Source organism: Colletotrichum navitas, assembly GCF_030913465.1.
Source record: "Colletotrichum navitas strain CBS 125086 chromosome Unknown LY79scaffold_126, whole genome shotgun sequence".
Taxonomy (NCBI): domain Eukaryota; kingdom Fungi; phylum Ascomycota; class Sordariomycetes; order Glomerellales; family Glomerellaceae; genus Colletotrichum; species Colletotrichum navitas.
Genome location: NW_026850672.1, coordinates 33,612 through 61,478, shown reverse-complemented (window position 1 = coordinate 61,478; position 27,867 = coordinate 33,612). Strand labels below are relative to the sequence as shown.

The 27,867-nt window shown below is 55.8% G+C and overlaps 10 protein-coding genes across 10 annotated transcripts; 4 read left to right on the top strand and 6 right to left on the bottom strand.

Annotated features, from left to right (window-relative positions):
* Positions 1-530: 530 nt before the first annotated feature.
* Positions 531-812, bottom strand: LY79DRAFT_528275 (uncharacterized protein; the record flags this gene model as incomplete). Its single annotated transcript, XM_060556005.1, has 2 exons — positions 531-661; positions 722-812. The coding sequence occupies 2 exons, from the start codon at positions 810-812 to the stop codon at positions 531-533; spliced, it is 222 nt and encodes a 73-aa protein (XP_060407890.1).
* Positions 813-4,158: 3,346 nt separating this feature from the next.
* LY79DRAFT_674513 (uncharacterized protein) lies at positions 4,159-4,831 on the bottom strand (the record flags this gene model as incomplete). Its single annotated transcript, XM_060564315.1, has 2 exons — positions 4,159-4,256; positions 4,366-4,831. The coding sequence occupies 2 exons, from the start codon at positions 4,829-4,831 to the stop codon at positions 4,159-4,161; spliced, it is 564 nt and encodes a 187-aa protein (XP_060407889.1).
* Positions 4,832-5,092: 261 nt separating this feature from the next.
* LY79DRAFT_499294 (uncharacterized protein) lies at positions 5,093-5,305 on the top strand (the record flags this gene model as incomplete). Its single annotated transcript, XM_060553353.1, has 1 exon — positions 5,093-5,305. A coding segment is annotated over one exon (213 nt), but the record flags the coding sequence as incomplete, so codon positions are not given.
* Positions 5,306-6,944: 1,639 nt separating this feature from the next.
* On the bottom strand, positions 6,945-8,089 carry LY79DRAFT_528300 (arginase; the record flags this gene model as incomplete). The annotated part of the gene is made up of 3 exons (XM_060556008.1): positions 6,945-7,257; positions 7,336-7,919; positions 8,006-8,089. The coding sequence occupies 3 exons, from the start codon at positions 8,087-8,089 to the stop codon at positions 6,945-6,947; spliced, it is 981 nt and encodes a 326-aa protein (XP_060407887.1).
* A 2,497-nt stretch (positions 8,090-10,586) lies between these two features.
* Positions 10,587-12,731, bottom strand: LY79DRAFT_528289 (capsular associated protein; the record flags this gene model as incomplete). Its single annotated transcript, XM_060556007.1, has 3 exons — positions 10,587-11,285; positions 11,337-11,713; positions 11,777-12,731. 3 exons carry the CDS (start codon positions 12,729-12,731, stop codon positions 10,587-10,589), a joined length of 2,031 nt encoding a protein of 676 aa, XP_060407886.1.
* Positions 12,732-14,852: 2,121 nt separating this feature from the next.
* LY79DRAFT_70987 (uncharacterized protein) lies at positions 14,853-15,738 on the top strand. The gene has a single exon (XM_060565079.1). The coding sequence runs from the start codon at positions 15,035-15,037 to the stop codon at positions 15,557-15,559; it is 525 nt and encodes a 174-aa protein (XP_060407885.1). The 5' UTR covers positions 14,853-15,034; the 3' UTR covers positions 15,560-15,738.
* Positions 15,739-16,979: 1,241 nt separating this feature from the next.
* On the bottom strand, positions 16,980-19,471 carry LY79DRAFT_571467 (uncharacterized protein). The gene is made up of 2 exons (XM_060559250.1): positions 18,888-19,471; positions 16,980-18,784 (listed from the first exon to the last, which is right to left on the bottom strand). Exons 1-2 carry the CDS (start codon positions 19,168-19,170, stop codon positions 17,166-17,168), a joined length of 1,902 nt encoding a protein of 633 aa, XP_060407884.1. The 5' UTR covers positions 19,171-19,471; the 3' UTR covers positions 16,980-17,165.
* A 918-nt stretch (positions 19,472-20,389) lies between these two features.
* LY79DRAFT_571465 (uncharacterized protein) lies at positions 20,390-21,093 on the top strand. The gene has a single exon (XM_060559249.1). The coding sequence runs from the start codon at positions 20,674-20,676 to the stop codon at positions 20,830-20,832; it is 159 nt and encodes a 52-aa protein (XP_060407883.1). The 5' UTR covers positions 20,390-20,673; the 3' UTR covers positions 20,833-21,093.
* Positions 21,094-23,566: 2,473 nt separating this feature from the next.
* On the top strand, positions 23,567-24,912 carry LY79DRAFT_528262 (uncharacterized protein; the record flags this gene model as incomplete). The annotated part of the gene is made up of 4 exons (XM_060556004.1): positions 23,567-23,815; positions 23,878-24,232; positions 24,290-24,475; positions 24,530-24,912. The coding sequence occupies 4 exons, from the start codon at positions 23,567-23,569 to the stop codon at positions 24,910-24,912; spliced, it is 1,173 nt and encodes a 390-aa protein (XP_060407882.1).
* A 787-nt stretch (positions 24,913-25,699) lies between these two features.
* LY79DRAFT_643523 (alpha-L-fucosidase) lies at positions 25,700-27,576 on the bottom strand (the record flags this gene model as incomplete). The annotated part of the gene is made up of 1 exon (XM_060562403.1): positions 25,700-27,576. The coding sequence occupies one exon, from the start codon at positions 27,574-27,576 to the stop codon at positions 25,765-25,767; it is 1,812 nt and encodes a 603-aa protein (XP_060407881.1). The 3' UTR covers positions 25,700-25,764.
* Positions 27,577-27,867: the final 291 nt, after the last annotated feature.

Sequence of the window (27,867 nt, the reverse complement as noted above, 5' to 3'; positions counted from 1 at the left end):
AAGGGCTCGGTTGACCGTCAGAATGATACTTAGGTTAACACACTACCTTCTTACACCCTCTCTCATCAGACTGGATATGTCAAGCCAAGTGCATCGTACGCACTGGGAAACAGATTAGGAAGAAATCTTGTAAAAAAGACCGAGCAAACATTTCCTCATCATGGACCCCAAGATGACCCCTGAGTTGCAGTGCATGAACCATGACTTCTCAATGGCGACATAGCAAGCGGATGCGACCTCGTACGCGTGCTGTTCTTCGGGCCGGAGTCGAGCGAGTGTTCACTTCATTTATCCTTTGGCACGATGACCATAACGAGCTAATATCCTGAGTACCTTGTGCCAATAGCCAATCTAGCGGCCGCAACAGGGCCGCTTGGAACCTGAGGATCACAACATATCATAGCGTGCATCACACATATTTAAAGTTAGAGGTACAAATCTTTCATTAATTGATGTAGTTCTATGCTACAGTGCCGTCGCTCATGACAGTAATCCCATGTCGTCATTAAACCCGATACAGTGTTGTACATTTAGTTGGAGATCTTGGGGTTGACCTTCTTTCCGGTTACCTTCTCGTAGATGCCGCGGCCGGCGTCAGTGATCTTCTCATCGGTGCTGGGGTTGAAGTCGTGGCCGGCCTTCTTGGAGCCGAAGTCGAAGGCTTGGGGGTGAACGTCAGTGTAGTCCTCGATGCGCTCTAGGTATTGAGAAGACGACTCACCCTTGTCAACAGGGTCCTGCTTCTGCTGGCCGGCACCGGCAGTGCTGGAGGCACCATTGCTTCCGCCGACGAGGTTCTTGATTTGATCCATTGTGATTGTAGTTGGGGAAGGTTGATGGTTTTTTGAGTTGTATATGGTTGATGTGGGCTTGATGGTTTATGCATTCAATTCCCGTTCAACCGAGGACCTGTTCAGTCTTTATATACACGTTTGTTCACACCATACCCTTTCACGGCCAAGCCTTCCGTCATCTCGAGCCGGAAAACGAACGCACGCAGTCCATGAGGAAGGACCCCTCCCCCGCTTCCCCCATCGCACTTACCCACCATGACCTAATCTCGTCGCCGAATGTGAGCATGTGTGACGGTTCCTTCCCACTACTTCCCCTGGCAGCTTGTACGTATACGAGTACGTACCGCATATGACCCACAGATTTCCGGTTTTGGACGGGGGAGCGAGACGTACCTACCTGCCTTACACCACCCTGCCTGCCTATCCAATGTGGGTTTCCTGCTTATCTGCCAAGAAGGCGCTGTCGGTGGTGGTGGCTGCTACGTCATCGGCAGCCAATACCTCCAACACTTGGATCCCATCGATTCGCACCCATTGACGATTGACGAACCCATCGAACAACGGAACGACATGAGGCGGCAGAGGAAGGGCCTTATCTGAGCGGCGATGCTTCTCAGATCATGCCAATGCTCCAACTCTGCGCCACGACGCGACTCGCCGTTCCTACTGTACAACCCCCCACAGTAGTTACTCGACAAGAAAAGGTCGAGATCCAAGCGATCCAAGCTTCCAAAGGCCGACGAACAGCACAAAAAAACAAGCTTCGCCGGCCTAGAAAACCGGTCTGGTGCGTCCACCATCGCGTCAACGGCCGTCAATGTGCAGGGTCCATGATAGACCGTGCCTCTGCAGCGGCAATTCGTTGCTGTCATTTCCCCCTCCATCTCTCACTGCTCTCCCCTGCTCCCCCCACGAGAGGCGAAAAGAAAGAGGCCATCCAAGCTTGCCAGGTATCAAGCTCTGTGTTCTAAGAAAAGACCCACGGCGCCAAGAAAAGGGGTCTTGTACACTGCCTTTTATCCCGAGATAGTCCACAGACCGATCCTCTTGGCGAAAGAGCCTGGATGGAGGGTGGACCGCCCTGCACTTGCACACGGCTAGCTTAGCAAACCGAGGGACACGCATCCAGCTTGTTGTTCGTCCCCCGAGCCTGGCCAGGCCAACCGACCACAAAGCAAAGCACATCATCGCTGACGCTCGATGCCGGGGGACGAAACCCACGGCTTGGGAAGGGATGTGGGGAGGGTGTAGACCGACGAATGACCGCCCCGAGTTCGCCTGGGGATCCGAGACCCGGGGGGCTGCTACGTCAGAAGAGCACAGGTAATGGTTTCCCGGCCGCGTGGTCGTGTCGCACTGGCGGACAGTCGGGGCCCAGCATGTGACGAATGATCATGACGATAGACCCAAGCGGCCATTCTACTCGTAGCGGAGCTGACATTTGTGACAGAGCATCCATTGTAGAGCCTCATCCACCATTGACATTATTGACACTTGAAGATGCCTGCTACGTGCGCAGGCCTCAACAGAGGGTTCCCACCGGCTGGCATCATGTGCATGTGTTCTTGAATCGCTGTCAATCGCCGACCTGGTATAATAAGCACCCCATACGACCATACCCACCGTGAAACTCACCATGAATTTGCAAGACGTCCAGCGACGGCAATTTCCACAGAATGCCGATATAACGGCTGGTTCCGGCAAGTGGACTCGAACGAAGGTCTGCCGCCAGCACAAACCAACGATGGTTTGCCGGAGCCATTGGCGTCCGGTCGGTCCAGCTGATAGGGTCTGGAGGTCTGGTAACCAACACTGCCGGCAAGTAAAGGACATATCGCCTTTCACTTCCCTAACGGAGCGATGCTGCGTCATGGTTCCCCCTCCCAGCAGTTCTCAAACACGGTCCTCTCGCTCATGAACGAGAGAGGCGCCCTGTCGAAAACGGCCCCATCGCCGGGCTTATGTCCACCAACCCAATACGCCAGATAGGTGTCCCAGTACAGGAAGTGTAGCTCTCGCGCATGCGTGTGTCCTGGAGCCGTTGAGAGAGAGACATGACATGACAGGTAGAACCAACATTGGTGGATTGGCAAGCACTAGCAACGGTCTACCGATAAATAGCTCTGTGGGCGTCACACATCATTATTCAGGCGGCCAACGGATCAAATATGTACACTCCCAACAGTTGCTATATTGTACGATACGTCGTTTCGCTCATTTAAACGAGGTGGGTAGTGTCTGATTCCATGTTCTTGTCAACATTGGCACAACACTCGGCCGCATTGCTCTCCAGCACGGAAAGTGCTGGCTAAATATGACCCCGTCGCCATCGACACTCCGACCCGACATAGTTTTTGTCCGCCTCCGTCGTTGCGGAAGCCAGCCGGGACTCGGCGTCGATGGGGGTCGACGACGTTTCCTGCCGTGAAGAAGTCTGCTTTTCCGACAATGTCGTAATCCGTAATCTATCTCTCCATCGACAATGGAAGATCCCCGCACCCGGGGCTTCTACATGCTGTAGTACGCCGACCCGGCCGACGGGGACGCTCATTGCGCCAACACGCACAGGCTCGGCGCCAGCTTCTACACCAGCGACCATGACTATGCCGGAAAGACTAGTCTCACGCATCCGGAGTACCTCACCCTGGAAGGGAGAAAAAAGTATATAGAAGAACGGACGATCGGGTGGCCCACACCTGATGGCGTGTTCTACATAGACCTCGAACGACTACACGGTCGCGTTGGCTGAAAAGGTTTGGGGGGGGGGGGGGGGGGGCGATTCGTGCAAAGCATTCATTATTTGATTAATCAACGGCCGGTATCATAGGTCTCGCGGACCCTCCACTGCCACATCGCTCGCTATCTTCTCCTACAAGACATCCTCGAATCCAATCCATCCGCCTGCTACTCAACCTTTCCGATTGTATCATCATCATCATCATCATCATACAACTTGAGCCTATGTCCATCCTCTCCTCGCCAACTTCCGCTTGACATCATGCTTGCAATAAAAAAAGAACAAATCATACCAGGACTCGCAAGCCCGGGAAACGCCTGTAGATGCAATCGCTCCAAGGGGAAGAAAAATAAACCGCAAAGACCCCCTCAATTACAGACGTGAAACGTGTGCTCATAAATTAACCCCCACGCCGTTGGCCCCGGTGGCCGCGTATGTAGCGTTGTAGAGCGTATGTCTTGGACGTATGTCGTTGGGCGTTATATGTTGGAAAATGTTCAAAAAGAAAAGGCAGACAAATGTGCACAGCCCCAGAGAACTAGCGAGGCATGTATGTTGGCGGCGCCAGAGGTTTTGAATGTGCAAAATATTCATCGCGGCGGGCACACCACCGCATAGCCTAAGTGTTCATGAGTTGGCAAACACCTGGTACGCCATGACCATGATCCACAGCAGGAAGATGGCGCCGACAAGGGAAAAGGAGAAGACGGCCTGCCACGCTTGGCCTGCATCACATTGTCAGCAAATTCGATCGTCACAGAAGCAGGCCAGAGAACCAAAGACCAAAGACCAGAGACCAAAGACCAAGGACCAAAGACAGAGGCTAAAACTCACATATACTTCGCTGTTGCAGCCAGGCGAGCGTATCGAGGCTCTGGCCGGTGGGGTCGCGGTTGAAGACGGCGAGGTTACAGTTGCTCGAGACGGAGCCGTCGGGCCCCCAGAGCTGGATACTGATGACAACGAGGCCGACGAACCAGAGGATGAAGAGGATGAAGGCGCCGATCATGACGATAGCAGGCAGTAAGCGGCGTTGGTAGACGAGCCAAAGCAGGAGGCCAATGAAGAGGATGACGAGGCAGGCGACGGTGATGTAGTAGGGGAAGTACCAGGGAACAGGGAGGAGGAGCTGCTGCTGGACGTCGATGAAGGAGGCGAAGACGCCGATGATGAGGCAGGAGGCGACGAGCATGATAAGGATCCAGAGGTTGAGCTGGATGCCGGGCCACTGGTAGCGGTGGACGCGCTCGACGACGCGCCGCTCATAGTAGGAGCTGTCCGTTACCGTGGAGGCCACCATCGTGGGCGATTTAGAGGGGGTGTATCTACCGTGCGGCTCGATTGGGGGCTGTCGATGAAGGCGCGGTGTGTCTGCGGAAGTGCAAGTTCGTTCGAGTTCGATGGTGGACAGTGCAGTTCAATCGGGGAGTGCTCGCAGGGGTCGGTATTTAAATCGTCGGACCGGAATCACCCACTGACGAGATGGCGTATCGAGTCAATCTGTCAGTTGGCGGGAAAGGCGGGGAGACGCCGCAACAAGAAGCGCGCACGATGCGGGCTTCAGATCGGGGGTGAGCTATCGCCGCCGGGTCGTCCGAAGGTCGCAGCCCAAGATGATGTGGATTATGCACGGTTATGCGCCGCCTCCGTCGTCGGCGCAATGGGCGATGTCGCTCGTCAGCGGCTTGGTGTTGGGCGTGTTTGGGTTTCGCTGTGGAGAGGGAGAGGCGATGCCAGGCGAAGTGCGGTACTTTTCGTCTTGGACAACAAGTAAACGCAGGTACCGCAGCAGCAGTAACTCTCAAGACAGATGGATTGGATGGGATGGACTGAAGAATCGGGGCTGTCGCGATTCGTCCGGTGAGGGAGGGAAGGTCGAGAAGAGGGGGGATTCAGTCTCGTCCGTTCGTTCGTCCCGTCAGCGTGGCAGCGGCTCGTCGAGTTTAAACGGGACGAGAGGGGGCGATTGGTGGATGGCTGGGCGGCGTGTGTTTTGACGGCGCTGTTGATGTCGGTGCTGGACGACAGACAGGGTTTGCTTTGGGTTTGGGGCGTGTGCCACGTCAAAGGTGCTGCTGCAGACAGACGTACCCTTGTCACCTTTGTTGCTTTTGCTGTCCACGAGGTTCTTGTTGTTTGGTGCTAGTTGGGCTGCGACGAGAGCCCAGGAATACGGCAGTAATACGCAAACAGCGGTTTTCTCGAAATGGGGACCAATACCACGTCTTTCCTTACTTTTGGTACGGTGGTAGCGACTTTGATAGTCGATGAGATCGAGACTCGTTTTCGTGTAAGTGCAGCTGTACGTGGGTGGGGTGGTCTGTCGAGGTCAGCACTCGCACATGGGAAATGGGCAGAGGGAGAGTGCGACGGTCAAATACAACGCTCGACCCGACAAAAAGGGACGGAACAACGCGAACTCAAGTTTAAAGCCCTGACACGGTCGCGATAAATCTGCTTTTGGGGGTAGTATCGTGCAAAAAAAAAAAAAAAAAAAAACTCTAATCGGGCAGAGGAGGCTGGGCGAACGGGAGAAATGGCGATGGCTGGGCGAGAAGGGGGCCGCGCTCCCACCTTCCACTTTCCACCTTTCACCTCCCCGGCCATTGGCAGCAACCAACAGCAACAGCAGCAGCAACGGCGACTCACTATTCGTACCTTCCGACGCGGAGGAGGACCTGCAGTGGGCCCGCGCCTTCCCGCAGCTGTCAGGCACACCGGCCCCACCCGGTCCGGGCTCCGGTGACTCTTGGACCGCCTTTTCTCGCTCCTTCCTTCCTCTTTCCTCCTTCCTTTACTTCTCCTTCTTTCCCCTCTTCCTTCCTTCCTTTCTCAACCGCCGGAACGCACCCGAGCCCGCCATCGTCCGTCACCGCTCTTTTCCAGCACTTGTTGGTGACTAACCAAGCCAGTCTGTCAGCCCTGCTTTACAGACGTGCGGACACACAGACGGGTACGTAGACGTACATAAAGCAAGGTAGGTACCTACCTACTTACCTAGGTAAGGGTACCAAGGTGAACGTGCAAAACTAGAGGTGAAGCCCTCCTCGCATCGGCATCTACGTTGCATAACACGAGCATCCGTCCGAGAACCGGTAACATAACGTGTAAAAATGAACATTGCTCTGGTATTATTCATCTACGAGCTGCCCTCTCTCTCTCTCTCTCTCAAAAGTCTGACGGAAACCCCCCTGTCTCTTCTATCCACAGCCGTTTCCCATGCAGTCCCTGGCCATATGTGCGCCGAATCGAACCCCTCCGCCTTCGCCTCCCATGACCCCGCAGATCTGTGTCTGTCTGTCTGTATGGGTTTCCTCGTCTTTGCGGGAACCTCCGTAGTTGCTCTCGTTGTCCTCAACGTCACCCTCATCACCTCATCGAAAATCGCCCGCCACGCCGCCGAAGGCCGTCCTTCACAGCAACGACTCGCCCAGGGCGCAGCGCACTAGCGAGCAGCCCGCGCGCACTGTCTCCGACGCCGCGCCCTCCTGCTCTGCCGCCAGCGACGGGTTGACCTCAACGAGGTCCAGCGCCACGAGGCTGCCCGTCTCGTGCACGCACTCGCAGATGTAGTCGCCCTCGCGCAGCGTCAGGCCCCCGCGAACCGGCGTCCCCGTCGACGGCGCCCACATGGGGTCCAGAGCGTCCACATCGAATGACAGGTGGATCGGCGTGTCGCTGCCAATGTGCGCCAGCGCCATCTCCATGACGCGTCCGATGCCGTACCTGGCGGGCCATGTCAGTCGTCTGAAAGGATACGCAGGGAAACACTTCCCGGAGAGGAGACGAGGGAAGAAGCCTTACCGGTCAATGTCAAACATGCTAAAGGCCTTGATGCCGTTCTCGCGCAGAATGCGCTTCTCGCCCGGGTCGACGTCGCGCAGGCCAATGTAGACAAGCTTCTTGAGGCTAAGGCGGTGCTCGTCGCGCAGCCAGCCAAAATACTCGGGGCGGTCCTCCTTGGCGAGGCCGGTGAGGAAGGCGACGGGCATGCCGTGGACGTTGCCGCTGCCGCTTGTCTCGGGGGTGTTGATATCGGCGTGGGCGTCGACCCAGATGACGGCGATTTCGCGGCCGAGACGCTCGCGGGTGGCGCGGGCGGAGCCGGCGATGGTGCCGATGGCGATGCTGTGGTCGCCGCCGAGGGTGAGGGTCAGGCGGCCGAGGCGCGACTGCTGGTAGACCTGATCGGCGATGCGCTCCGTCACGGCCGACACGGCGCGCGGGTTCTTCATGTTGCGGTAGGGGGGGTCCTCGGCCGGCACGAGGTCCGTGTAGAGGTGCACCTCGTCGTGGCCATGCAGCCGGTAGCCGAGCTCGTCGCGGAGCTGGGTGAGCAGACCCGACTCGATGAGGGCCTTGGGAGCCGCGTCGACGCCCGGCTTGCACTGCATTTGGCCTCCGTCAGTCATGTCGTAACCAAGGAGAATGGTGAACAGAGCTCGTGAGCGGGAGAGGAGAGGAGAGAACTTACCTGTCCGCCGGAGAAACCGACGGCGACTACACCCAGGTCCTCGGGGTTGCTGAGGAACTTGGACTTGACCATTGACGTGTGCATGGTTGCAATGCGTCGCCGAGGTGCTGACTGATGGTAGTGGTGGTGGTGTAACTGAGAACTGAGAGCTGACGTTGGCTCTCGATGGAGGGGGAAGAGGTATTGGCGAGAGGAATGGACGCGAAGGAGAAGAAGAAGAGAAGGAGGAGGAGGAGAGAAGAGGGAGATGTAGAGGGAAGTAGAAGAAGAAGAGGAGGAGGAGGAAGGAGGAAAAGGAAGCTGGGGTGGGCGATCAAGGTTATGTGGTTCGAAGCGTGTTACTGCGTACAGGTGTTAATTCGGGGATGCTAGGATGACGGACCGATGGGGGTATCTGGGATCTCGTCCGGAACAAGCAGCCAGGGCAGAAAGTATGTATCTTTCTCAGGACCCGCGAAGCCGGGGTTGACTCGGTTGCGGAGGATGGCAGAGCATGGCTTCTCTCCTTCCGTCGATACGCGCATTCCAGATTCCAGACACGCAGGTGGCAGGACGGAAGCTGTGCGTCAGTGGTGGTGGTGATGGTGGGATGGCGGGGTATTTTTTTTATTTCTTTTTACCCTCTCAGTACGGAGTAGGTACCTAGGTAATGCGTTATCATGGCTGGTTACGTACAGCGTACATTGATAAGGTACCTTCGCCCATGAGAGAAGAGAGCACATGCTGTGCCCCTCACGTACTTTCCCGCAGCGACAACGCACAAACAATACCTCGGACGATACAATCTTCAGCGGTGGACGTCACGTCAGCGTCCTAGCAGCCCGTAAGGTACCTTAGGTCCCCCGAGAGAGTCCACCGCGGGTAGACCTGCACTTAGGGGAACACCACCGCATCAGCGCATCAGCGGCCCTCCCGTGACCCCCCGAGGCGCGCCGTCGGCGTGGGTCACCCCACTGGACCACCTGCACTTAGGGGCCTGGCGCCCTCGGAGCTGTACCACTTAACGGCAGGTGTGTTGGTGGGCTCCGCGAGGCATTATTTAAAGGGCGCCCGAGTCCCCCCGTCCGCGAGTTGGCGATGTTCCCTAATGGCAGGACGACGCGAAGAAGGGGGCACGCTTGTTATGCCTAGGGATTTGATTACGCTTCAGTTTGAGCGGCAATCATTTTTTTCTTGGTTTTTTTTTCTTTTTTTTTCGCTGGGAAGGGAAGGGGGTGTGGCATACCCCCTCCTCCCTTTTCCCTCCATCACCGGCGACCTCTCTCTTCTCCCGTTCCTCGTCTTCGGTGGTGTCGGCTTCTGTCGTTTCGGGCTTTACGAGATGTCAATTTCTCGAGGTTCGGCCCTTTTGTCGCGCTTCCGCCGCGTCCCTTATCGCCGTCACCGCTTATCGGCCCAACGCCCCCGGAGGGGGGTTCCAGCCACTGGCCGCGTGTGCTGCCGGTTGCCCTTACTGCCCATTGACCACCTGGCTTTGAGGCCCTCCACTGCTCCACAAAGATTTCTCTCTCTTACATCAGATTCTACCACTCACACGACAGCCCTGGACCACTTGCGTTTCCGATTCGGTTTCTGTTAGCAATCGGCATCAGGAGAAACAGGTCCCATGACTGACTGACTGACCTGACCCCGTCTTCACCCTCCTCCCCGCCGCTGTCGCCGACGTCTTCTTTTTCTCCCGGCGCGAGCCGGAGTGAGACTTTGTCCAACTCCCCCGCGAGAGTTGCGACCAAGGAAACACCTGACCACCACGGTGAGAAACCTTTCCTCGCTGCACAGACTTTTGACGAGCAAGGGCTCTCCCTGCCTTTACGTAAAATAAACCGCCTCCCATCGTCTCGAGACCCTCGAGGCTGTCTCGAGCTCTTGACTCGTGCCGCCTCGCATCCGTCTGATGGTCCTCAGAGGTCGCCCGATGACCTCTCTCGGCATGCGAAGGAATGGCCACGACGCCAGAACCGCCTGGGGATCGTGGCCACGACATAAGGGACATGGAGGGGGCTGTATGGGTCCGAACCCCGTCGAACCCGGCTTCTCTCGGAGCTGCCTCTACCATCGCCGAGGAACGGGCCGCTCGAAGCCGATCGAGGCTGACTACCTACCCAGGCAGGCCATGGTATCGCGGACGGTGCTCCGACCAAACGATGGACCGTGAGGGCCAGCAAAGACGTGAACGCAAGTGTCGATGCTGTCCAATGTGCAAATGTGTCTAGTGAACCCGCAACTCGGCCTCATATCCTCCTTCTCGATAATCCATTCGGGTGCGGACCCTATTATCCTCGCATGACGAGCTAGACGTGGCTGGATAGTGCTGTTCGATTGTTGTACAGTGTACCTATGATGATGATGATGATGATGAGGATGGTGTCCCGTGCTTTCTCTCTACCTTTTTGTCCCTCCCTTAGTTCAAGAGCCCAATGGTATAACGTAAAAAAATAAGAACCCTTTGCATGCGTACAAAAAAGAACAAGAACCTTGAGCCTGCTGCCGGTACTCCCATCTCGACTCCTATAACGCCTGTCGCCCCGGGGATCCTCCATGGTAGTACTCTTGACCGCCGAAGCCCCCTTTTTTTGCCAAATCACGTCGTCTTCTCCGCCGACTTCTTCTTCTCCGCCAGCAGGTCGTCCGCCCAGCCCATCTTCTCCCTCCTCTCGTCCGTCACGCGCGCGTACTCGAGAAGCAGCCGCAGCGTGTAGATCTGCATGTCCTCGCGTCGCAGCGCCCTCTCGGCCCACGCCTTGCCGTCGCTCGCGATGCGCGCCGCCTCGGCGTCGTGGCCGGGCCGCTCGGCTCCGTACCCTAGAAAGTAGTCCATGATGCCGTAGTAGTCGCCGAACCGGCTGTCCATCGGCACAAAGTGCTTCCACGCCACGAGCCGGCTGTCGTGCCACTCGCGCCACAGCGTCGCCTTGATCGGCAGGCTCGTGCTGCTGAGGAAGGCGAGGTACCGGCCCGAGAAGCTGTTGCCGTCGATATCGGGAAGGTACTTGGAGTAGTACATGTCGGCGATGTTGACGCTCTCGACGAGGCTGAAGTGCGGGCTCGTGTAGTTGCACTCGCCGCCGCCGTCCTCGTTGCGGGGCTCGCACATGAGGTCCGTGAAGCCAACGTCAGCCCACGACCTCACCCAGTCGCCCAGCGCGCCGGCAGCCCGCGCCGCGATGTCGTACAGCCTGTTGTCGGGTAGCGCAAAGTTGACGGGCGCGGCCGCGCCCTTCTCGGCGGTCTTCACCTTGGTCCCGTTGTTCATGGCGACGAAGCGGTGGCGCTGGAAGCCCTGCCAGTTGGAGGCGCGGTTGCGGCCCCCCGTGGCGACGCCGCGCCAGACGGCCTCGTCGCGCTTCTCCCCCCATGGTCCGCCGTGTTCGCCGCCGCCGCTGAAGCGCTCCTCCGTGGTCCAGTACATGGCCGCCGGCAGAAGGATCTCGTTGTTGACGGCCAGCTTGGAGCCGCCGAACATGGGGAAGAGCACGGGCGTCGCCGAGGTGCTGAGGGGCTCGATGAAGATGCCGTTGAGGCCCTGCAGGTCGGGCTGGTGGCAAATCTGCGTCGAGAGCGTGTAGTTGGAGACGAAGCCGTCGCGCATGTGCGCCGCGGCGTACTTTGTCGAGATATTCGGGGGGTGGTCGAACGTCGTCTGTGCCTTGGCCAGACGGGCCGGACTGTCGGGGGGGCACCCGCGGCGGGCGATAAGCCAGAACTGTTCTGCAGGGAGTTTGATCAGAGTTTGGTACACAATGTGGATTGGGAGGAGAACAGGGCGCATACTCGTTACTTTGTCCCAGTACTTTTTCTGGACCTTGACGTTGCGGTCTAGTTCCTTCTTGTTCTTGGGCAGCGTCTGGAATGTACTCAAGACCTGCGTCGGGTCGGGCAAGCCCTGGGCCTGGGCAAGGTCGGCGTTCTTTAGGTACTGCTCCATGTCCTCGAAGGGCACGACCATGCGCGGCTCGTCCATGGGGTTCAGGGGGATGTCCATGTCGGGCAGCAAGTGTTCGATGGTCTTGATCATGTCAGTCCAGTGGACGGTCCAGAACCAGTCGCTCTCGCGGGAGGCACGGCCCTTGCGGACCTGGATAACCATCTCCCACTCGGCCGCCTCCTTGCGGATGCGTGCGGGCTCGACGCCCCAGAAGGGCCGGAGGTCGTGGTAGATCTGGTCGAAGAAGTCCTCGACGATGACGGCGCGGTGGTCCTGGGCGAACTGGAACCAGGCGTCGAAGCCCGGGGGCGGATGGCGGCCGCGGCGCTCGCGGTAGGCCTTGGCGGCATCCGTCAGCGTCTTGGACTCCTTCTTGAGCAGCCCATCAAACGTCTCGCCGGCCTCCTTGATCAGCGTGTCGATGGGGTGTGGCTTCTTGAATGACCCGTCGGCGGGTTTCGAGCCTCCCGGCACGGGCTTACCGACGGCGGCGGAGGCGGAAGTGGCAGCAGCAGCAGCAGCAGCATCAGTGTGGGCTTGTACCGACGGCAGTATGGGGGTCGACTCGGGTTGGGATATCGGCTTCTCGGACCCGTCGACCTGGGTAGGGGGCGGTGGGACAGGGTTCTCCTTCTGAGGTATCTGTTCGGGCTTCTCGGACTGCAGCCTCGTCGAGGGCTCTCTCGGGTACCGGGGATCGAAATAGTAAAAGAGGGCGATGACGAAGATGACGACGACGGCGTAGCGCAGGAGGCTCGAGGGCCGCCGGGGCGGGAAGGCAGGCGTCATGAGCTTGACCATGGCGGGTGGTCGCGAGATGTTGGTCGCAAAGGGGGTCGGCGTCGGGGCTTGCCGAACTGTGGCCGACTCGGGGACAGAGAAAAGGGAGAGGCGCTCGAGGTCGACGGGGGTGGAGGGGAAGGGGAGATTGGACCTGGCGGCCGGCTCAGCCAGGCCAATTCCGGTTGCGGCGGACAGTAGCGAACGAGGGGTGCGACGTAGACGCGCGCAGAACGGCGGTGGATTGGATTCGAGCGGAGAGAGGGTGAAGCGAGGTTCTGCAAGGAGGTTCTCGGAGTGGTGATGCCAGGTCGGCGATATTCAATCCAACTAGGTGAGGAATGGCACCGCACGCTATGGAACCTGCTCGAAGTCGTTATGGGTTGGCGCCGCCGAGGACTAGGTTGAACAAGGAGAGAGCGACAGGAAAGCGCTTTGAGCAAGAGCGAAAAAAAACAAACGGAATAAGAGTCGGAGGGAGTTCGAGCTGGAGGACCGGGGGGCGGGAAGCAGGGAGTCGGCGGATTTGGCTTTGCGCGGAGAGCTCGTTCGTCGGGGGGGCTAGTGTCGAAACGGGGATGTTGTCGGTGCGGAGGTCAGGGCGATCCGTCCCGGGGTGAATTAGGAAAAGACGGCGGGATAGTTGGAGGTGAAGTGACGATGCAGAGTGGATGGAGGGACGGTCGAGGTCGGCAGTGTAGAGCTGGCGGTGTCAGAACGGAGAAGGAGGAACAAAAGTGGGATGGGCGGGCGTGGATATGCTGATCCGAGAGGGATGAGCGAAAGATGTGGATTTGGTAGTGGTGCGGGAGGGATATGGGATGGATCCCGGGATGGAGCTACATGTAAACTGCATACTGTATCCGTATGTAGTAGGCGTACAAGTCACTAGACGTGGTGTATCCGTACGTACGTATACACACTCTGTATCCGTACAGTATCTGTACGTATACACTACAAACTATGTACGCACACACACACACACACGCACACACACACATACACAACTGCGACGGGGACGGGGATGAGGGTACGCGCGATTAGGTGGAGGGAGGGACGCCCAGGCCGGTTTCAAATGACCACGGGAGGGGATCCCAAGGGTCTTAAAAGCGGGATACTTCCTAGTAGAGTCCCAGCTGTCTAGTCGTAGGTAGGTTGAGGTTACACCGATAGAGTTGGCCGCTGGGCTGTTGGACGATGGTAATACCGGGCTCCCTGCAGACTGTAGTTTCTCGCCCGGCCGTGTCTCTGACTCTCTTTTCCCCTCAAAAGGGCTGGCTGTCTTGCTTGTATGTCTGTCGAGGACGGGCTTGGACGAACAGGCAAGGGGACGCCGGAATCGCTTGGGTGCGTCAACGGCTGGTTTCGGTCGAGCATCACGCAAGCATTAAGCATCAAGCACCGAGCAGCGATGCAAGTCCGCGATGTTTCCGGGCGGCAAGTTTCGAGAGCACCGCACGCAATCTCTGATGATGTGCCCTATAATCGAGAACTCAAGCCTTGGTTATATACACATGGAAGCTGATCCAGTAGGCCGGAACGAGAGTCGATGACGGGCATGATTTGGATGGTCAAGCGTAACCAACTATACCCCGTATATGAGCAACTAATGACAATAATAATAATAAAGTCGCAAAATATCATGTAGCCACTCATGAACCGCTCCGTTCCAGTGAACTACCGAGACAGGAACGAGCATCATGACAATGACAATGGGAGAAACATCAAACGACCAAACAAGGGAGACAAGGACAGCAGAAGAAGCAAGCCACTGACTGACACGACGCTAAACCGCGCAACCAGGGGAACAGGGGCGGGAGGCTGGCGCTATGATTCATTCCACGAGTGACCCCAGTCAAGGCACTATTACCTACACTATCTGATCTACCCATTTGGGTCTGCCTACTGGAACTAACTGTCTGTGTGCCCCTTTTCCAGGTTGCCAGACTGCCAGATCGCATCGTTTGAAGGGGGAATACCACCTATGTAGAGGGGGAGTACATATACACGAGGTCTCGGTCTCCTCCCCCATTCACACATCAATCACCCGACCTCCCATAAGTACAGGTACAAGCACAACCTCTATCCAGCGATGACGGGTCGGCGCTAAGGTAAGGGGTTCACGATGTATCCGTATGCTGCTGGCTAATAAGTGACTGACGCTAGGTCTTGGAGTTAGGCCCAGCGCTTTTTATCAGATTGACAGGCCAGGGGGATGAGTGCATGTGCTCGTCGAAAGGCCCGCCAGTGAGTTTGTCTCATCTTGGCAGAGCTTGCCATGAGTGAACGCATCTTGAGTGAGTGAGGTCTTGAGTATGTCTTGAATGAGTGAGTTTCGAGTGAGTCATCCTAGCATGAGTGACCCTCTCACTCATTCCTCTTTACATACAATTAAACACCACCATGCATCCTCGGCTTCGCATTCTCCACGACAGACCCAACCAGAAACATGGCGACGTGACATCTCCGTCCCAGCAGGATACGCACACACACACACACACTGGCAAAAGACAGACACTGTGAGATACACCGTGTGCGTATCCATCCAATCCACCGGGGGTCTCACACCACCTCGTCCCATGCGGCCGCCTTGGCTGTCAAGCATTCTGTGGCCGTGGGGAGATCCCTCTGGATGTGAAGCAATGGGAACGGAGATGGTGGGCTCGTCCCACTACGCACAATTGAGATGCAACGCCCAGCCGAGATGCAGATGGGCCGTCCTCCACACTGTTCGGTTCGACACTGATATACTTTGTACCTACCGCATACAACAAACTAGCGTACGGCAGATATGCACATCGCACTCTCAAACTCGGGCGAGCGGACGGCCGTGGATGGCTGTGTGCTGATCGCGTCCCCATTGTCTCGAAACCACACGTGGAATAGGCATGTGTGTCGGGACTTGGGCTCAAGACACTCTATCTTTGTATGCACACGCACTGATGTGTGGAATGTGTGGAGTAGTGCCATCTGGTGTCCGTCCATACGCGTCCAAGGTGGAAATCCTCGCTGAAGAATCCAAAGAACCGAGACAATCCATCTGTTCCGCATTGAGTGAGTCCCGACCTCCAGCTCTCCTCGTCAACCTGTTTTCCAAACCTCTATTCTACATCTCGAAAGCATCGCCTCTATCATCACCCGCCCCCCCCAAACATAGATCCGTCAAACGCAGGTAAACCCTTCTCCCCCCCTGCTCGTTACGTTTGCATGTTTCCACGACACAGTTCTCATCGTGCCCTCTGCCCTCCCCTGTGGCGTTGTCGTCATGGAGGTGAGGGGGCACCTGGGAAGATCTCCTCCGCCCATGTGCTTCTGTCGAAACCCAAGGGCAAGGCTTGCGTCTTAATCTTCTCTCGCTCTCCCGTCCCCTTCCCTTGGACATCAATCCCCTGTCTCGTCAGGTCGATCAACCACGTCCCCATCAATCCCATCCGTCCCATCTTGGAGTGCCCCCGACCTTGATTGAGCTCGTCGCCGCATCTGCCAAGGACGAAATAAATTAGTCTCCTCCTTTTCTCCTTCTTTGAAGCGGGAGGGGGATTGTCAATCACCTTGACCACCACCACCACCACCAGCAGGGGCTGACTTACTCACAAACTCACTCTGGCCCCCCTTCCGCACGTCATGTCATACTATATGAGTACGGCGTGCGCTGAGTATGCAGCCCCAAACTTAAGCAACGGTAACTCAGAAGCGGACGGAAGCCCAAATGTCCCGTCGGCCCCCCCACCGCAGCCTCCGGGTTCGACACGGACACACGCAGGTTTCCCGTCTCAGAAAAGACAGAAAGACGGATCGCACGGTTAAAGATGACTCGTTTTGCGGGAGGCCTCTAATCATATTGCAAACCAAACATCCCGGAGTCACGCAAACCCCCCCCCCCCCCCAGGTTGTGGCGGGAAACTTGGGTCGGAAACCCCCTTAGACGTGTTCCATTCCATTCCATCCCAGCCCATCCCTCCCCAAATTCGAGTTCAAGGGGACGCGCGGAAACGAGGTTAGTCTCATCTATCAGCGACCCGAGTTGGCCTGGATCGCCACAGGCCCTCCCCTTACCCCGGACGCCGGCATGCAAATCCCGCAAGAAAAAATCAAATACAGCATTATCCGTACCGCAACCGCATCGCTTGTGGTGCACCGCATCCGCGTGGGCTCGGCTGTGGTGGCACCAATCTTACACGGGCTCGCTATTTCACAGAACAGGCACAGGGTAAACGGCCACTGTGCACGTGGCGAGATGCAAAGTTGCAAATCTACATCCTTGTGAATGCCATGGGTGTCGCGCATACAATGCGTACAATACATACATACATACAGTATATACGTAGATTACATAGATAGTACAGGTTTACATATACATAGTACAAATCAGGAGTAGACGTTTCTTCAGTCGGGGCCAGGGAGGGCTGCCCGCGTCCGCAGCCATCCCCGGGTATGATCCGTCGCCGCTCTCCCCTATGACAAGACGCTCTCTGCCGAAAGGCTGCTGCCGGCCCCGTTGTTGTCGTCGTCGGCGGCGGGCTCGAAGTCATCCGCCAGCCGCCCGATCAACTGCTGGTACGTCGGCCGAAAAGGCCACGCCATGAAGGCCTCGAGCAGCTCCGTCCACTGCTTCTCGTTGAGCGCCCGCGCGCAAATCTCGCCGTGGCCCGTCCCCGCCACCCCGCCCCGCGCTGGGTCCCGCAGGCTCGGGCAGTTCGGCAGGATCCCCTCGGCCGCGCCGGGCCAGATGCGCTCGACGGACCGGCTGATCGGGTCGTTGCTGGCGCTGAACATCGACCGCTGCAGCATCTCGAAGGCGTCGCCCGCCCGCGACGTGCCGGGCCCGGTCTGCCGGAGCAACGGGTGCATCGCCTTGGGCTGGATGTCGAGCAGCGTGCACTCGGCGTTGGGGAAGAACTCGTCCGCCCGCACCGCCAGCGGCTCGTACGGCCGCCGGTCCCAGAGCAACGCCGACGGCTCCTGCCGGAAGACGTGCAGATTATCGCGGATGAGCCGGAAGTCGATGGAGAAGTTCTTGCCAAACGCCCCGACTTTTTCGTTCCACGCCCGGTCGCGCGCCGCGAACTCCGCCTCGGCGGCCGCCTTGTCGCCGTCGCTGTCGCTGTCGTAGATGCGCTGGCGCAGCCGAGCAATCGCCTTCATCTCCTCTAGGAGGTCATGGTAGTTCACGACACACTCCTCAAGGCGCTCAGCCTGGTGTCGCAAGAACGAGAGGCGAGCCCGCTTCTTTGCGTCAAGGGGGCCGTCGCGGCTCGCCTGCTCGAGCGCCTCGATCTCGGCGAAGTACGGCCGGTGCAGGCGCGACACCTGCGCGCCTGCTTGCGGCCCATCATAGGCGGCGGCTTCCTCCTCGAGCCGCTTCGTTATACTGTGCTTCCGGCCCTCGGGGATCGCGAGCCCGCTCGCCTTCATCCTCGCCATCGTGTCTCGCGTGCTGTCGATGTCGATCCACCGGTCGCGCACGAACCGGGCGTCGGGCTTGGTGTCGAGCATCATATCCCGGCTGGCGACCTCGGCGAGCCACTCGCACGCGAACTCGGCGTCGAGCACCGACTTCTTGCGGCCCTGGACGGTCTTGGCCAGGAAGTTGTACTGCTCGTCGGGGCCCGTCCAGATGAGCATGCGCACGAGGCCGTATTTCTGGAAGAGGTTGCCGTTGCGGATGCTGCTGATGAGCTGGTATAGGACGAGCTGCGCCACCGAGTCGAAGTTACGGTAGCGCTTCTTGGGGTAGAAAGCCAGGTTGGCCGTCAGGAGGAGGGTGTCGTTGCGCTCCGGCACGGCGGCGGGGTCATGCGGCCGCGGGGTCTGGTTCTGGATGTGGCCCAGCGCCTCGTTGAGCTCCTTCCACAGGATGCCAGACTGTGGCAGCAGCTGCGTGTTGGATCTTTGGAGAAGAGGTTCGAGAAAGGGCCGGTAGAGGTCTGCGTCGGGTTCCATGAGGATGTGGGAGCGCGGTTGGAGGAACTCATGGAGCTTAGTGCTCCAAACGCCAGCGCCAGGATTGATGTCGACGAGGTCGCAGCCGCGGTGGCGCTGGAGTGTCGGGCCAATGTATTTGAGGATGTCATCTGCAGAGACGTCTCGTAGTCAGCCGGCAGGCTCGCGGGTTGTCTCATATCTAGGATAGTGAGGCGGAGGAGGAGGGGGGGTAGGAAGGGGCTGTATACGCACCGCACAGCTCGTCGCTGACGATGTTGACGCGGGCCTTGTCGCCGAGCGGCTTCTTCACTTTTTCCTTGGCCTTTCCTTTCGGCGCTTTCTTGGCGGCCTTGATTTCCTTCACTCGGTCGGCCTGTGTGGTCCATATCCTCGTTTTGGCGAGATCCTTGGCCGTTGGCGTCTTGGTCTTGAGGATATCCTTGCTCAACCGTACCGCAGCGCCGGTGGCCGCCGCCCTCGTGAGAAGACGGTGTGTGAGGAGAGGTTTTTCCCACGCGTGACGGAGAGCAATCATCTGGATAGGATGTGGGAGGGAGGTGAGTTTGGTGGTTCTGAGGTGCCGAGTTTGTGAAGCTCAAAATGCGCATATCAATTATTCTGCCGGCATTTACCGCCCTGTCAGACCCATTAATCCATATCGATAAGAGAAGGAGTGGGGGCAGGTGGGTGGTCAGTTGGTTCCTGCCTGAATAAAAAAGCAAACTGAAAGTGCTGAGAGACGAAGTACCCTGGAAAAGGAAACAAGTACCCTGGAAAATGAAAATCATAATACCCTACAGTAGTAGGTCATCATTAGTATTTGGACGGCAATAACAGGGACCACTCAACCAACTAGGATTGCATTATTACTCCATGCAGTTCGCATTCACAAGGGATTTACACTAAAATATTACAATAGCTAATTTGCTTAGCCTTAGGTTACGTAAGGCAGGCATTATTATGTGACCCTCATTACTATTCAAATATTATTAATGATCTGGTACCGTTGAGATGAAAACCAACCTTGGATCTTTGTGACAAGAGTGACTCAGAGCTACAAGATATAGGTGGACCGGTTGACGAGAAACGCCTTTTACTAGTGTAGCCAAGTGACCGAAGGGGATAAGATAGTGGGATATTATGGATTAATACAAGTATGATGGCGTATTGAGTTGACGTTCACAAAGTCCTCAAGTAGCCTCTAACTTCTACGGCAAAGTGTTGCGTACTACGCTATGTAGTAGTTTAATGTTTTCGTTAATGGCTCTGCAATTGCTCAATTCTTGCTTTTTTGAGACGCGGGGGACATGCTTCCCAGGTCCCGTCATGTCTTGTTGCCGCGTAACTTGCTTCCTTTGTAACATGCTCCGTTTTCAACCTCGTACGGGCATCCATCATGCAGGTGACATCTTCCCTCTGGAACTGTGCCAGGCTGTGATTTCTCGTGGGGCAACTCGGTCTTCACATATTATTCCTCCGGGCCATCGGTCGGCCAGTGTGATCCTTACCGCGGAGTGGTCCACCACCCCGCGTTCGGTTCGGATAGCATCTGTCTGATGATTCCGATGCCGAGTGATACTATACGCGAGCAGGGATCGAACCTATTTTTTCGACGACCGCGAATACCCGGGAGCCGGCACGGACGAGGGTCGTATTCGTCACAGGCTTTCCGGGTTCTTCCGGGACCTCTCATGAGTGTCGTTCGCATTCAAAAGTGAATGATTGTTCGCTCTGAGAGAGGTTGTTGGCGCCGACGGAGAACTACAACTCTTAAAAGTGCCTTGAGCATCAAGCTTGGCACAACTCGCAATGATAGCCTCAACTTTCTGGCCTTAGGATACGGCCGACCTGCTGAAATGGTGGACGCTCATGACCACCGACATCATTGCCCACCTCTCTTTCGTCGAGTCCTTTGACATGCTAGAGCTGGGCCAGGTGGTTAGAAATCCATTCGATTGGCCTGTCTATTGAAAACGTGGTCATGCTGGGCAGGAGTTAGAAAAACGAATACATCGAAGCCCTGCAATCACTTTTTGTAATGACGGCGATCCGCCATGAGCTGCCGCTCCTATACCGCATAGCACGTGTCCTCCCATTCAAATCGATACGGAACGGTGGATGGTCATGCTGTCAAGGCGGTGGTAAACTTGCGACGGAGCGGGCACTCTGCCAACCTATTTGGAAACATGCTTGCTGAGAGTGAGGTCGACGAAAAGTCGGATCTGACGGAAGACCACATCAAGACCGAGGCAGGAAACCTCATCGTCGCTAGCTCTGACACGACGTCGGTGACCTTGACGTAATTGATCTAGGCTATTCTAAAGAAGCCCGACCTTCAAGCTAGACTTGAGGAGGAACTGGCCGGCGTCGGTGACGAGTTGAACGACGCCACTCTCGAGCGACTGCCGCTGCTCAACGCCGTCATCGACGAGACCCTTCGCCTCTACGGAGCGGCCCCGGGGAACCTGCCGCGATCGGTACCGCCGGGAGGGGCCACCCTCAGCGGTTACTTCATACCCGAGGGCACCGTCGTTGAGACGCAGGCTTACACCCTTCACCGGAACCCAGACGTCTAACCTGATCCTCTCAGGTGAGTCCAGGTGAACTGCTGCCCTTTCGCAAAAAGCACTATTAACTCAGTACACCCAGGTTCGACGAGACTCGGTTCTTGACCCCGGACGCGGTTACGGTGCAGCAGAAGCAACTGTATACGCCTTGGGGGCCAGGCACACGCACTTGTTTGGGGGTGCACCTTGCGCGCATGGAGCTTCGCTTCGCGACCGTCATCTTTTTCAGGAACTGTCGTGGTGTGCGGCTTGCGGACAATATGACGGACGCCATGATGGAGATGGAGAATTTCTTCCTAATCAGCCCGGCCGGACACCGTTGCTATGTGGCCTTGAGGTAGTATGACGAGAAGCAGGACGACTGTATGTTATTGATGGCAGGTCGACATTGCAAATCTTCTATTAGGGGAACATCACCAATGCATAGTTGATTGGTTACATAGGTGGATATCCTTTCGGATGGGTGAGAACAAAAGTAGTTGATATGTTACTGCTTGTGTCTGAAGAAGAAAAGCTATCACCACTGTTCGGCTTAGTATCCTGTGGATAGTGGAAAAGGCCAACTTTGGTGGCCGTTTGATGTGTACCCTACAGACAGCTGGCGCACGCTAGCCGAGATGCGCCAGACACCGTTTCCAAGTACGTACACAACAAATGATACGCGGCTCAAGGGATACAGAGACAACGGCTTCATGTGGCTTGCACTCGCCTAGGTCCTTTTGTATCTCCTGCGGGCGTTGATGAAGTTTACACAATGGAATCCAGAGTTCTAAATAAAGGGATACATTGCATTGGGCCCTAGAAACCAAGAAAAAGAAAAAGAAAAACCCCGAGGGAACCGATTACAGGTTTCTGCCGGTTCATTGGAACGTGCCGTTGTGAAGCATTAAGTATTGCTGCATGGAAATTTCGGACATATATGACTGTTTCCTTCTGATGGCCTGATTTCTTCATCTTTCCATACCACCCATACCAGGGGCAGCTTGTCACCTACTCAAGTGCCAATACCGACTCCAAAAAGTTCTATGACGGTAAAGTTCTAGGCAAGTTACTAATGTACCCTTATCATCTCGTCTAGCCAGCCGCAAATCGAACTTGAGAAATTGGACCTGATGTTCGCTGCCACTACCCTCGAACCACAATGAAGGTCATGCTCATAAACACAACCCAACTGGAGGATGCTCGATCCTTCTTGTCCAATCTAGTTAGAAAGGAGTGGTGTGCTCATGTTTATCCACGGCTGACAGGGGTCTGTGAGTCCAAGGGCTAGCTGCCCCTTTGACGCTTTCTTATTCCGACATGTGCTTAGCCCCCACGAGGTCAACAAATGGCTGGGCCAGACCTGAATCCTAGAAGCGCTTCCATCCGGCGCCACAACATGTAGCTAGTCAAAATCAGTGAACCTTACAAGGGGTCAACGTTAGCCTCTGGCCGGCTGTCGGCCACTGACTGACTCCGGAGAAAAGCTACATGGTAAGTCTCAGTTTAGGCCCTTAGGAAGAGGGGAAAGAGCCACCGTGATTCGTGCATGATGACAGCTGTCACTTTCTCATCGTTACATGCTCACGACATTTGTCACAAGTGACGAGTTTGGAGACTGTAGATGAACGGGGTAGCACTAATTATAATGAAGACTCTCTCATTCACCAAGGCGATAATCAATACATAGAACAGTGATTGACCAAGTCTCAAAAACCAGCGATTACCGCTCGGAAAAGGCAGAAACTGGGCACCCGGGTTAGGCAAACAATCTCAGCGATACCATATACTTCCGTCAGAGCTCCCTTCCCTCATGTCTTGCAATCTCCCTGCACCGGCTCAAAACCTCAGCTCCCTGGCAACGAGTTGTTCCGTCTCGCCTCGAAGCTCATATTTCTTGGTCAAACATCAAGGACTAAGACAGCTTGATACTCGAGGGGGTTTGGACAAGCCGAAGAGTCCCGATATTCGCTACTGCAGCTCCGCATTAGTTGGGGATCTCAAACTGCTGCATCGCCAGCCGCACGCTGGTCAGGATCCGCTCCTTTGCCCAGAAACTCGCAACATCCGCCCTTTTCCATCCAAACAGAACCCCTGTCCTGCGGGAAAGAGGGCTGGCCCTCTCAGCAAACGTAGCCCGAGAGGCTCGGAAGCCTGGACCGCAGCTACCGGCTGGGATGCCGCGTGCCTCTAGTCTGATGCATATGTTCTCGGAGTCCCGTCATGTTGCCTGGCCCATATCTAACAAAGTTGTTTTGTTCTTTTTCGACACGCGTGTCAGTGCTCTCAGTGTCTTCATCGGGATTAAGCGAGTCCTTCACCTATTAATCTCGCCCCCCCAGCCTAGCGATCCTACCGTTGGGAGAGCTTACATTCCATTCTAAGATGCCCATCAGCGAGAACATGGCGACCGCTAGTTGTACCTCAGGTACGGCATCTGTGCTTGCGATAAGAAGCAACTCTACGGATTCTCAAATCGTCATCGATGTTTCCAAAGACCCGGCGCCGCGGGTGGTGGCTTCAATATGGGCCATGATTTCGGTGTCGACAATCTTTTTGTTTCTCCGTGTTTATTGCAAAAAGATCAGATCCCGGGGTATGTGGATAGACGACCATATACTGATAGTATCTTGGGTAAGGGAAAGGGAAACAACACCAGTTATTGTCCGTCAATATTAATGACGTATTTCCGTCAGGTGTTTTTGTTCATCTCGACGTCTCTCTCGACGGAGCTCACGAGGCTCGGCTTCGGCAAAACGATCGATCTCACGCCGCACATGCACACCCTCTCATCCGTCAACATAGTGATCAACAGTGTTGCGTTGGCCCTCAGCAAGACATCGTTTGCTGTCACCCTGCTTCGCATCTCGTCTGGACGACGCAAGGCCTTTATCTGGTTGCTGATCATATCGATGAACGCGTTGCTGGCTACCGGCGCTGTCGCAAGTTGGATAGCCGCTTGCGACTGGCCGGCGGACACGTATGAAACTGTGATCCCGGGTATTTGTTGGCGAGTCCAAGACTTTGTAGTGATGGCGATGGTGTCGAATGGTTCGTTGATAGCCTCATGATTGGCACAAGGGACCACACTAACACACGGCTTTCAAGGCTATTCTGCACTGGTAGACTTCGCATTGTCTCTGTTACCGTGGGCAATTATGCGGAGGCTTGGAATGAAGCGTCACGAGAGGATCGGTGTTGCGACTGCCATGAGCTTGGGCATCATCGCCGGTTTGGTCGGTGTTATCAAGGTCGTCAAGATTGCGACGATAGCTGAGGGCGCAGATATTCCGTGTAGGTGTTATCCACCAGACCCGTCTTCTTCACTTACTAACTCGGGAACTCCAGACCGGCTATCGCTACTATTCATCTGGGCACAAGCGGAACCCAATGTGACGATAGTGGCCTCTTCGATCCCGGTGCTACGTGTGTTGTTCAGCGAAATGTACAGCCATTCGAAGTCGAGTGAGGAGGGCGGGTACATGAAATCAAATAGGCAAAGCGAATTTCATCATGAGGTCGGGAAGAATAAGCTTGAAGAAGGCTTCAAGACGGCGGTGACCGGCCGGAATACGTTGCAAGCTATAGGACCATCGACGACGACCACGTCCACCATGCGTGCTAGGGAGAATGAGGTCGGATACGATACAATAGACGAGATAACGTGGGGAACACATCGATACTCCCTTCGGGGCTCTGAAAGCTATGAACTAGAAAGAATATCAAAATAGTTGAAGGAGAACAGCTCGAATTCATGCGAGGCAAAAATATACAACAACAGATATTCGCTGATAATCACCGACTTTGTACGGACTATAATAGGCAGCGCCTAGCCAAGTGTACTCCTTATAAGACCTGAAGATACTTTAATTCCCCTGGTTTCAAAAAAAAAATTAAAATTAGGAACACGATTTTCAATTTCTTAATATATCCTCTAGGCCGCTCCTACTCTTAACACCCGCCACCCCCGACCCCTCATCACACTGCATACTGTAGCCTTGACAACACTAGCAATGGCTATGTAAGCCATTACAGACAATAACACCTCATATCCCACTTGTCACGTGAGTTGTCTATATACAATGCCTCCCCACTATTGCCAGCTAGGAAGGAATGCTTTTCGCTAACAAACCAAAGCTCTATGTAATGCTCGGCATTCTAGGTTAGAGTTAATTTAGCAACTCAAATCCTCGTGATAAAAGGACTTCGAGATGGATGTGTCTGAAATATCGCTGGCTGTACTACTATAGCGCAGTAACTTTCGTCTTAGGTTTTTGCTTCTAATAGAAAGCCTTTCTAGATAGTTTGAAGTTATCTCACTACGAGTCTATTTGCCATATCCGTTGCGCTCGCAGAGTCATAAAGCCTCGTGATATGTAAGCTGCCTAGTAATGGTAAATTCGAATAGTAACTTCAATGCCTTATTATGGTACTAAAGGATCCATGGTCCTACCCTGTGACATGGGAAATTTGCTTGGAACCATTCCCAAATTTTCAGCAAGCAAATCTAACATGTATGTTCGTACATCTTCTATATTCAGGTACTATCTAGTACTCAAATTGTATATGATCATGTCCCGCATTTAAGCGGCCTTGACTACGATGGAGCCGACCGACTGAAGACCAATGGCGTGCTCACCGGCACCCAGTGTGGTGAAGTCTCCGGTAAGGTTGGCGCTTGTGTATACCTCGACACTGGCGCCAGCGCTTACTTGCACCGTCTGGATGTCATTAGGTTGCACGCCGGCGTCCTCGAAGAAGACTGATGGGAACTCGCCTTGTGGGAGGGACATGCCCGGTGCCTTGGTGTTGTTTCCGGTGAAAACGGACGCGCCGTTACTAATGAGTGGCACGGGAATATGGTCGGCGAAGTTGAGCTTGAGGACGTATGCAAAGGACTCTGCCGGCTTTGCCGGAAGCTTCACGACGAGCGCGTCTGTCTCTTGCGTCCAGCTCTCGACGGCGGCATAGTCACCGGCCGAGTCGCCAAGCAGTTCTACCGTGGTGAGACCGGCAAGGTCCACGCCTGCACCGGAGCCGAGGCTTGCAATGGAAACGGTGGCGTCTGCCGGCCATCCAAGAACCGTGACGTAGAGGACATCCTTAGCCTTATTGCGCGTAAAGCGGATGTCACTGCTGTTGCCGGTCAGCGGGGTACTGAAGGAGCCGCCGCCGGCCTTGTTGGGTCCTTCGCCGTAGATGTCCCACGCGCGGGTGCTGTAGATAGACTCGCCATACCGCCCGAGGTAAGCGCCAATGTCGAGAAGCACCTTTTCCTGTTGCTCGGGAAGCACACCTGCCGCAGTCGGGGAGATGTTGAGCAGCATGTTGCCGTTCTTGCTGACGCGGTCAAGGAAGGAGTGGATCATCTGGGTCGAGCTGTAGTAGGCGATACCGACCGTGTAGCTCCATGATGATGCGCTGATGGCATCGTCGGTCAGCCAGTATGGGCGGACAATATCATCCGGGCCGCCGCGCTCAAAGTCGGCGACCGCCGACGTGTTGCGGAAGCCGTTGTCAAAGTGCTTATAGGATGTGAGCACCTCCTTACCCCACTCAACGCCGCGGTTGAAGTAGTGGGCGAGGAACCCAAGACGTTGTGCCTCGCCAATGTTGCACACGAACTTTGGGTTTTGGCAGTATCCCGGGCTGTCGAGGGAGAAGTCGTTCCAGATCATGTCTGGCTGGACGTGGTCGAGGACCTCGAGCTGCTTGTCAAGCCACCGTTGATCAGCCTGATCTTTGGGGAGCTGGCCGAAAAGAAGCTGCAGCTCCGTGTCGTTCATCTGGGGTGCGAACTCGTAGAAGCCGTTCGTGTTGAAGGCTTGATGCATGGCGATGAGGAACTTCATCCCGCTCTGGCGCACTAGGTCGGCCCAGAGCTTGACCAGATCGATGCCGGGACCGTGTCTGACAGAGTTCCATGTGTTGACTTTGCTGTCCCACATGGAGAACCCGTCATGGTGCTCGGCAACTGGCCCCGCGAACCTGGCACCTGAAGCGTTGACGACGGCCATCCAAGCGTCGGGATCAAAGGCGCCGCCATCACTCGCCAGGACAGGCTTAAACTCAACGTGATTACCTTGCAGGTCGTCCGCCCCCAGGATGAAGTTTTGATAGCCCCATTCCTCCGGCGGTCCGTAACGCCGCGTGTGCTCTGCACGCACATCGCTATTCGGCTCATAGACGTTGCGGCCGTACCACTCGCTGCCGTACTCAGGTGTGGTGAAGGCACCCCAGTGCCAATAGACGCCAAACTTGGCATCACGGAACCATTCGGGGGAGGCATTGTGCTTGTCGGTAGACTCCCAGGTTGCTTCATACGGCCCTTCCGTCTGAGCGGTGGCGACTCGGGCTAAAAGGAGAGACGCCGCTGCCGCGAGTAAGGCTGTCATAGTCCCTAGTCTTGCGACCATTGTGAAGGAAGAAGAATGACCAAAGCTTGCCAAACAAGACGGGAGACAAGTGATGGAGTGGTGAGGATGGCGGTCTTTTATGCTTTGGGCCCTTCATTCGAGGGGTAATTATTTTGGTGTGACATCCCAATGTAAGGTTTGTTCATGAGATTAACACGCCTCCGTAACATAAAAGCTGATCCCACATCATATGCGGTCATTCAGGTGATGTCGTATGTAGCATCACCGCCGGGATAGTACTAGACGTAGGTATCATTATTGATTTCAGAA

Coding starts and splice junctions, on each gene's coding strand:
- LY79DRAFT_70987 (XM_060565079.1), top strand. CDS start 15,035: ATGAGTGAGTTTCGAGTGAGTCATCCTAGCATGAGTGACCCTCTCACT.
- LY79DRAFT_571467 (XM_060559250.1), bottom strand. CDS start 19,170: ATGATTGCTCTCCGTCACGCGTGGGAAAAACCTCTCCTCACACACCGT. Junction 18,785..18,887: donor CGTCAGCGACGAGCTGTGCG/GTGCGTATACAG, acceptor ACGTCTCTGCAG/ATGACATCCTCAAATACATT.
- LY79DRAFT_571465 (XM_060559249.1), top strand. CDS start 20,674: ATGACGGCGATCCGCCATGAGCTGCCGCTCCTATACCGCATAGCACGT.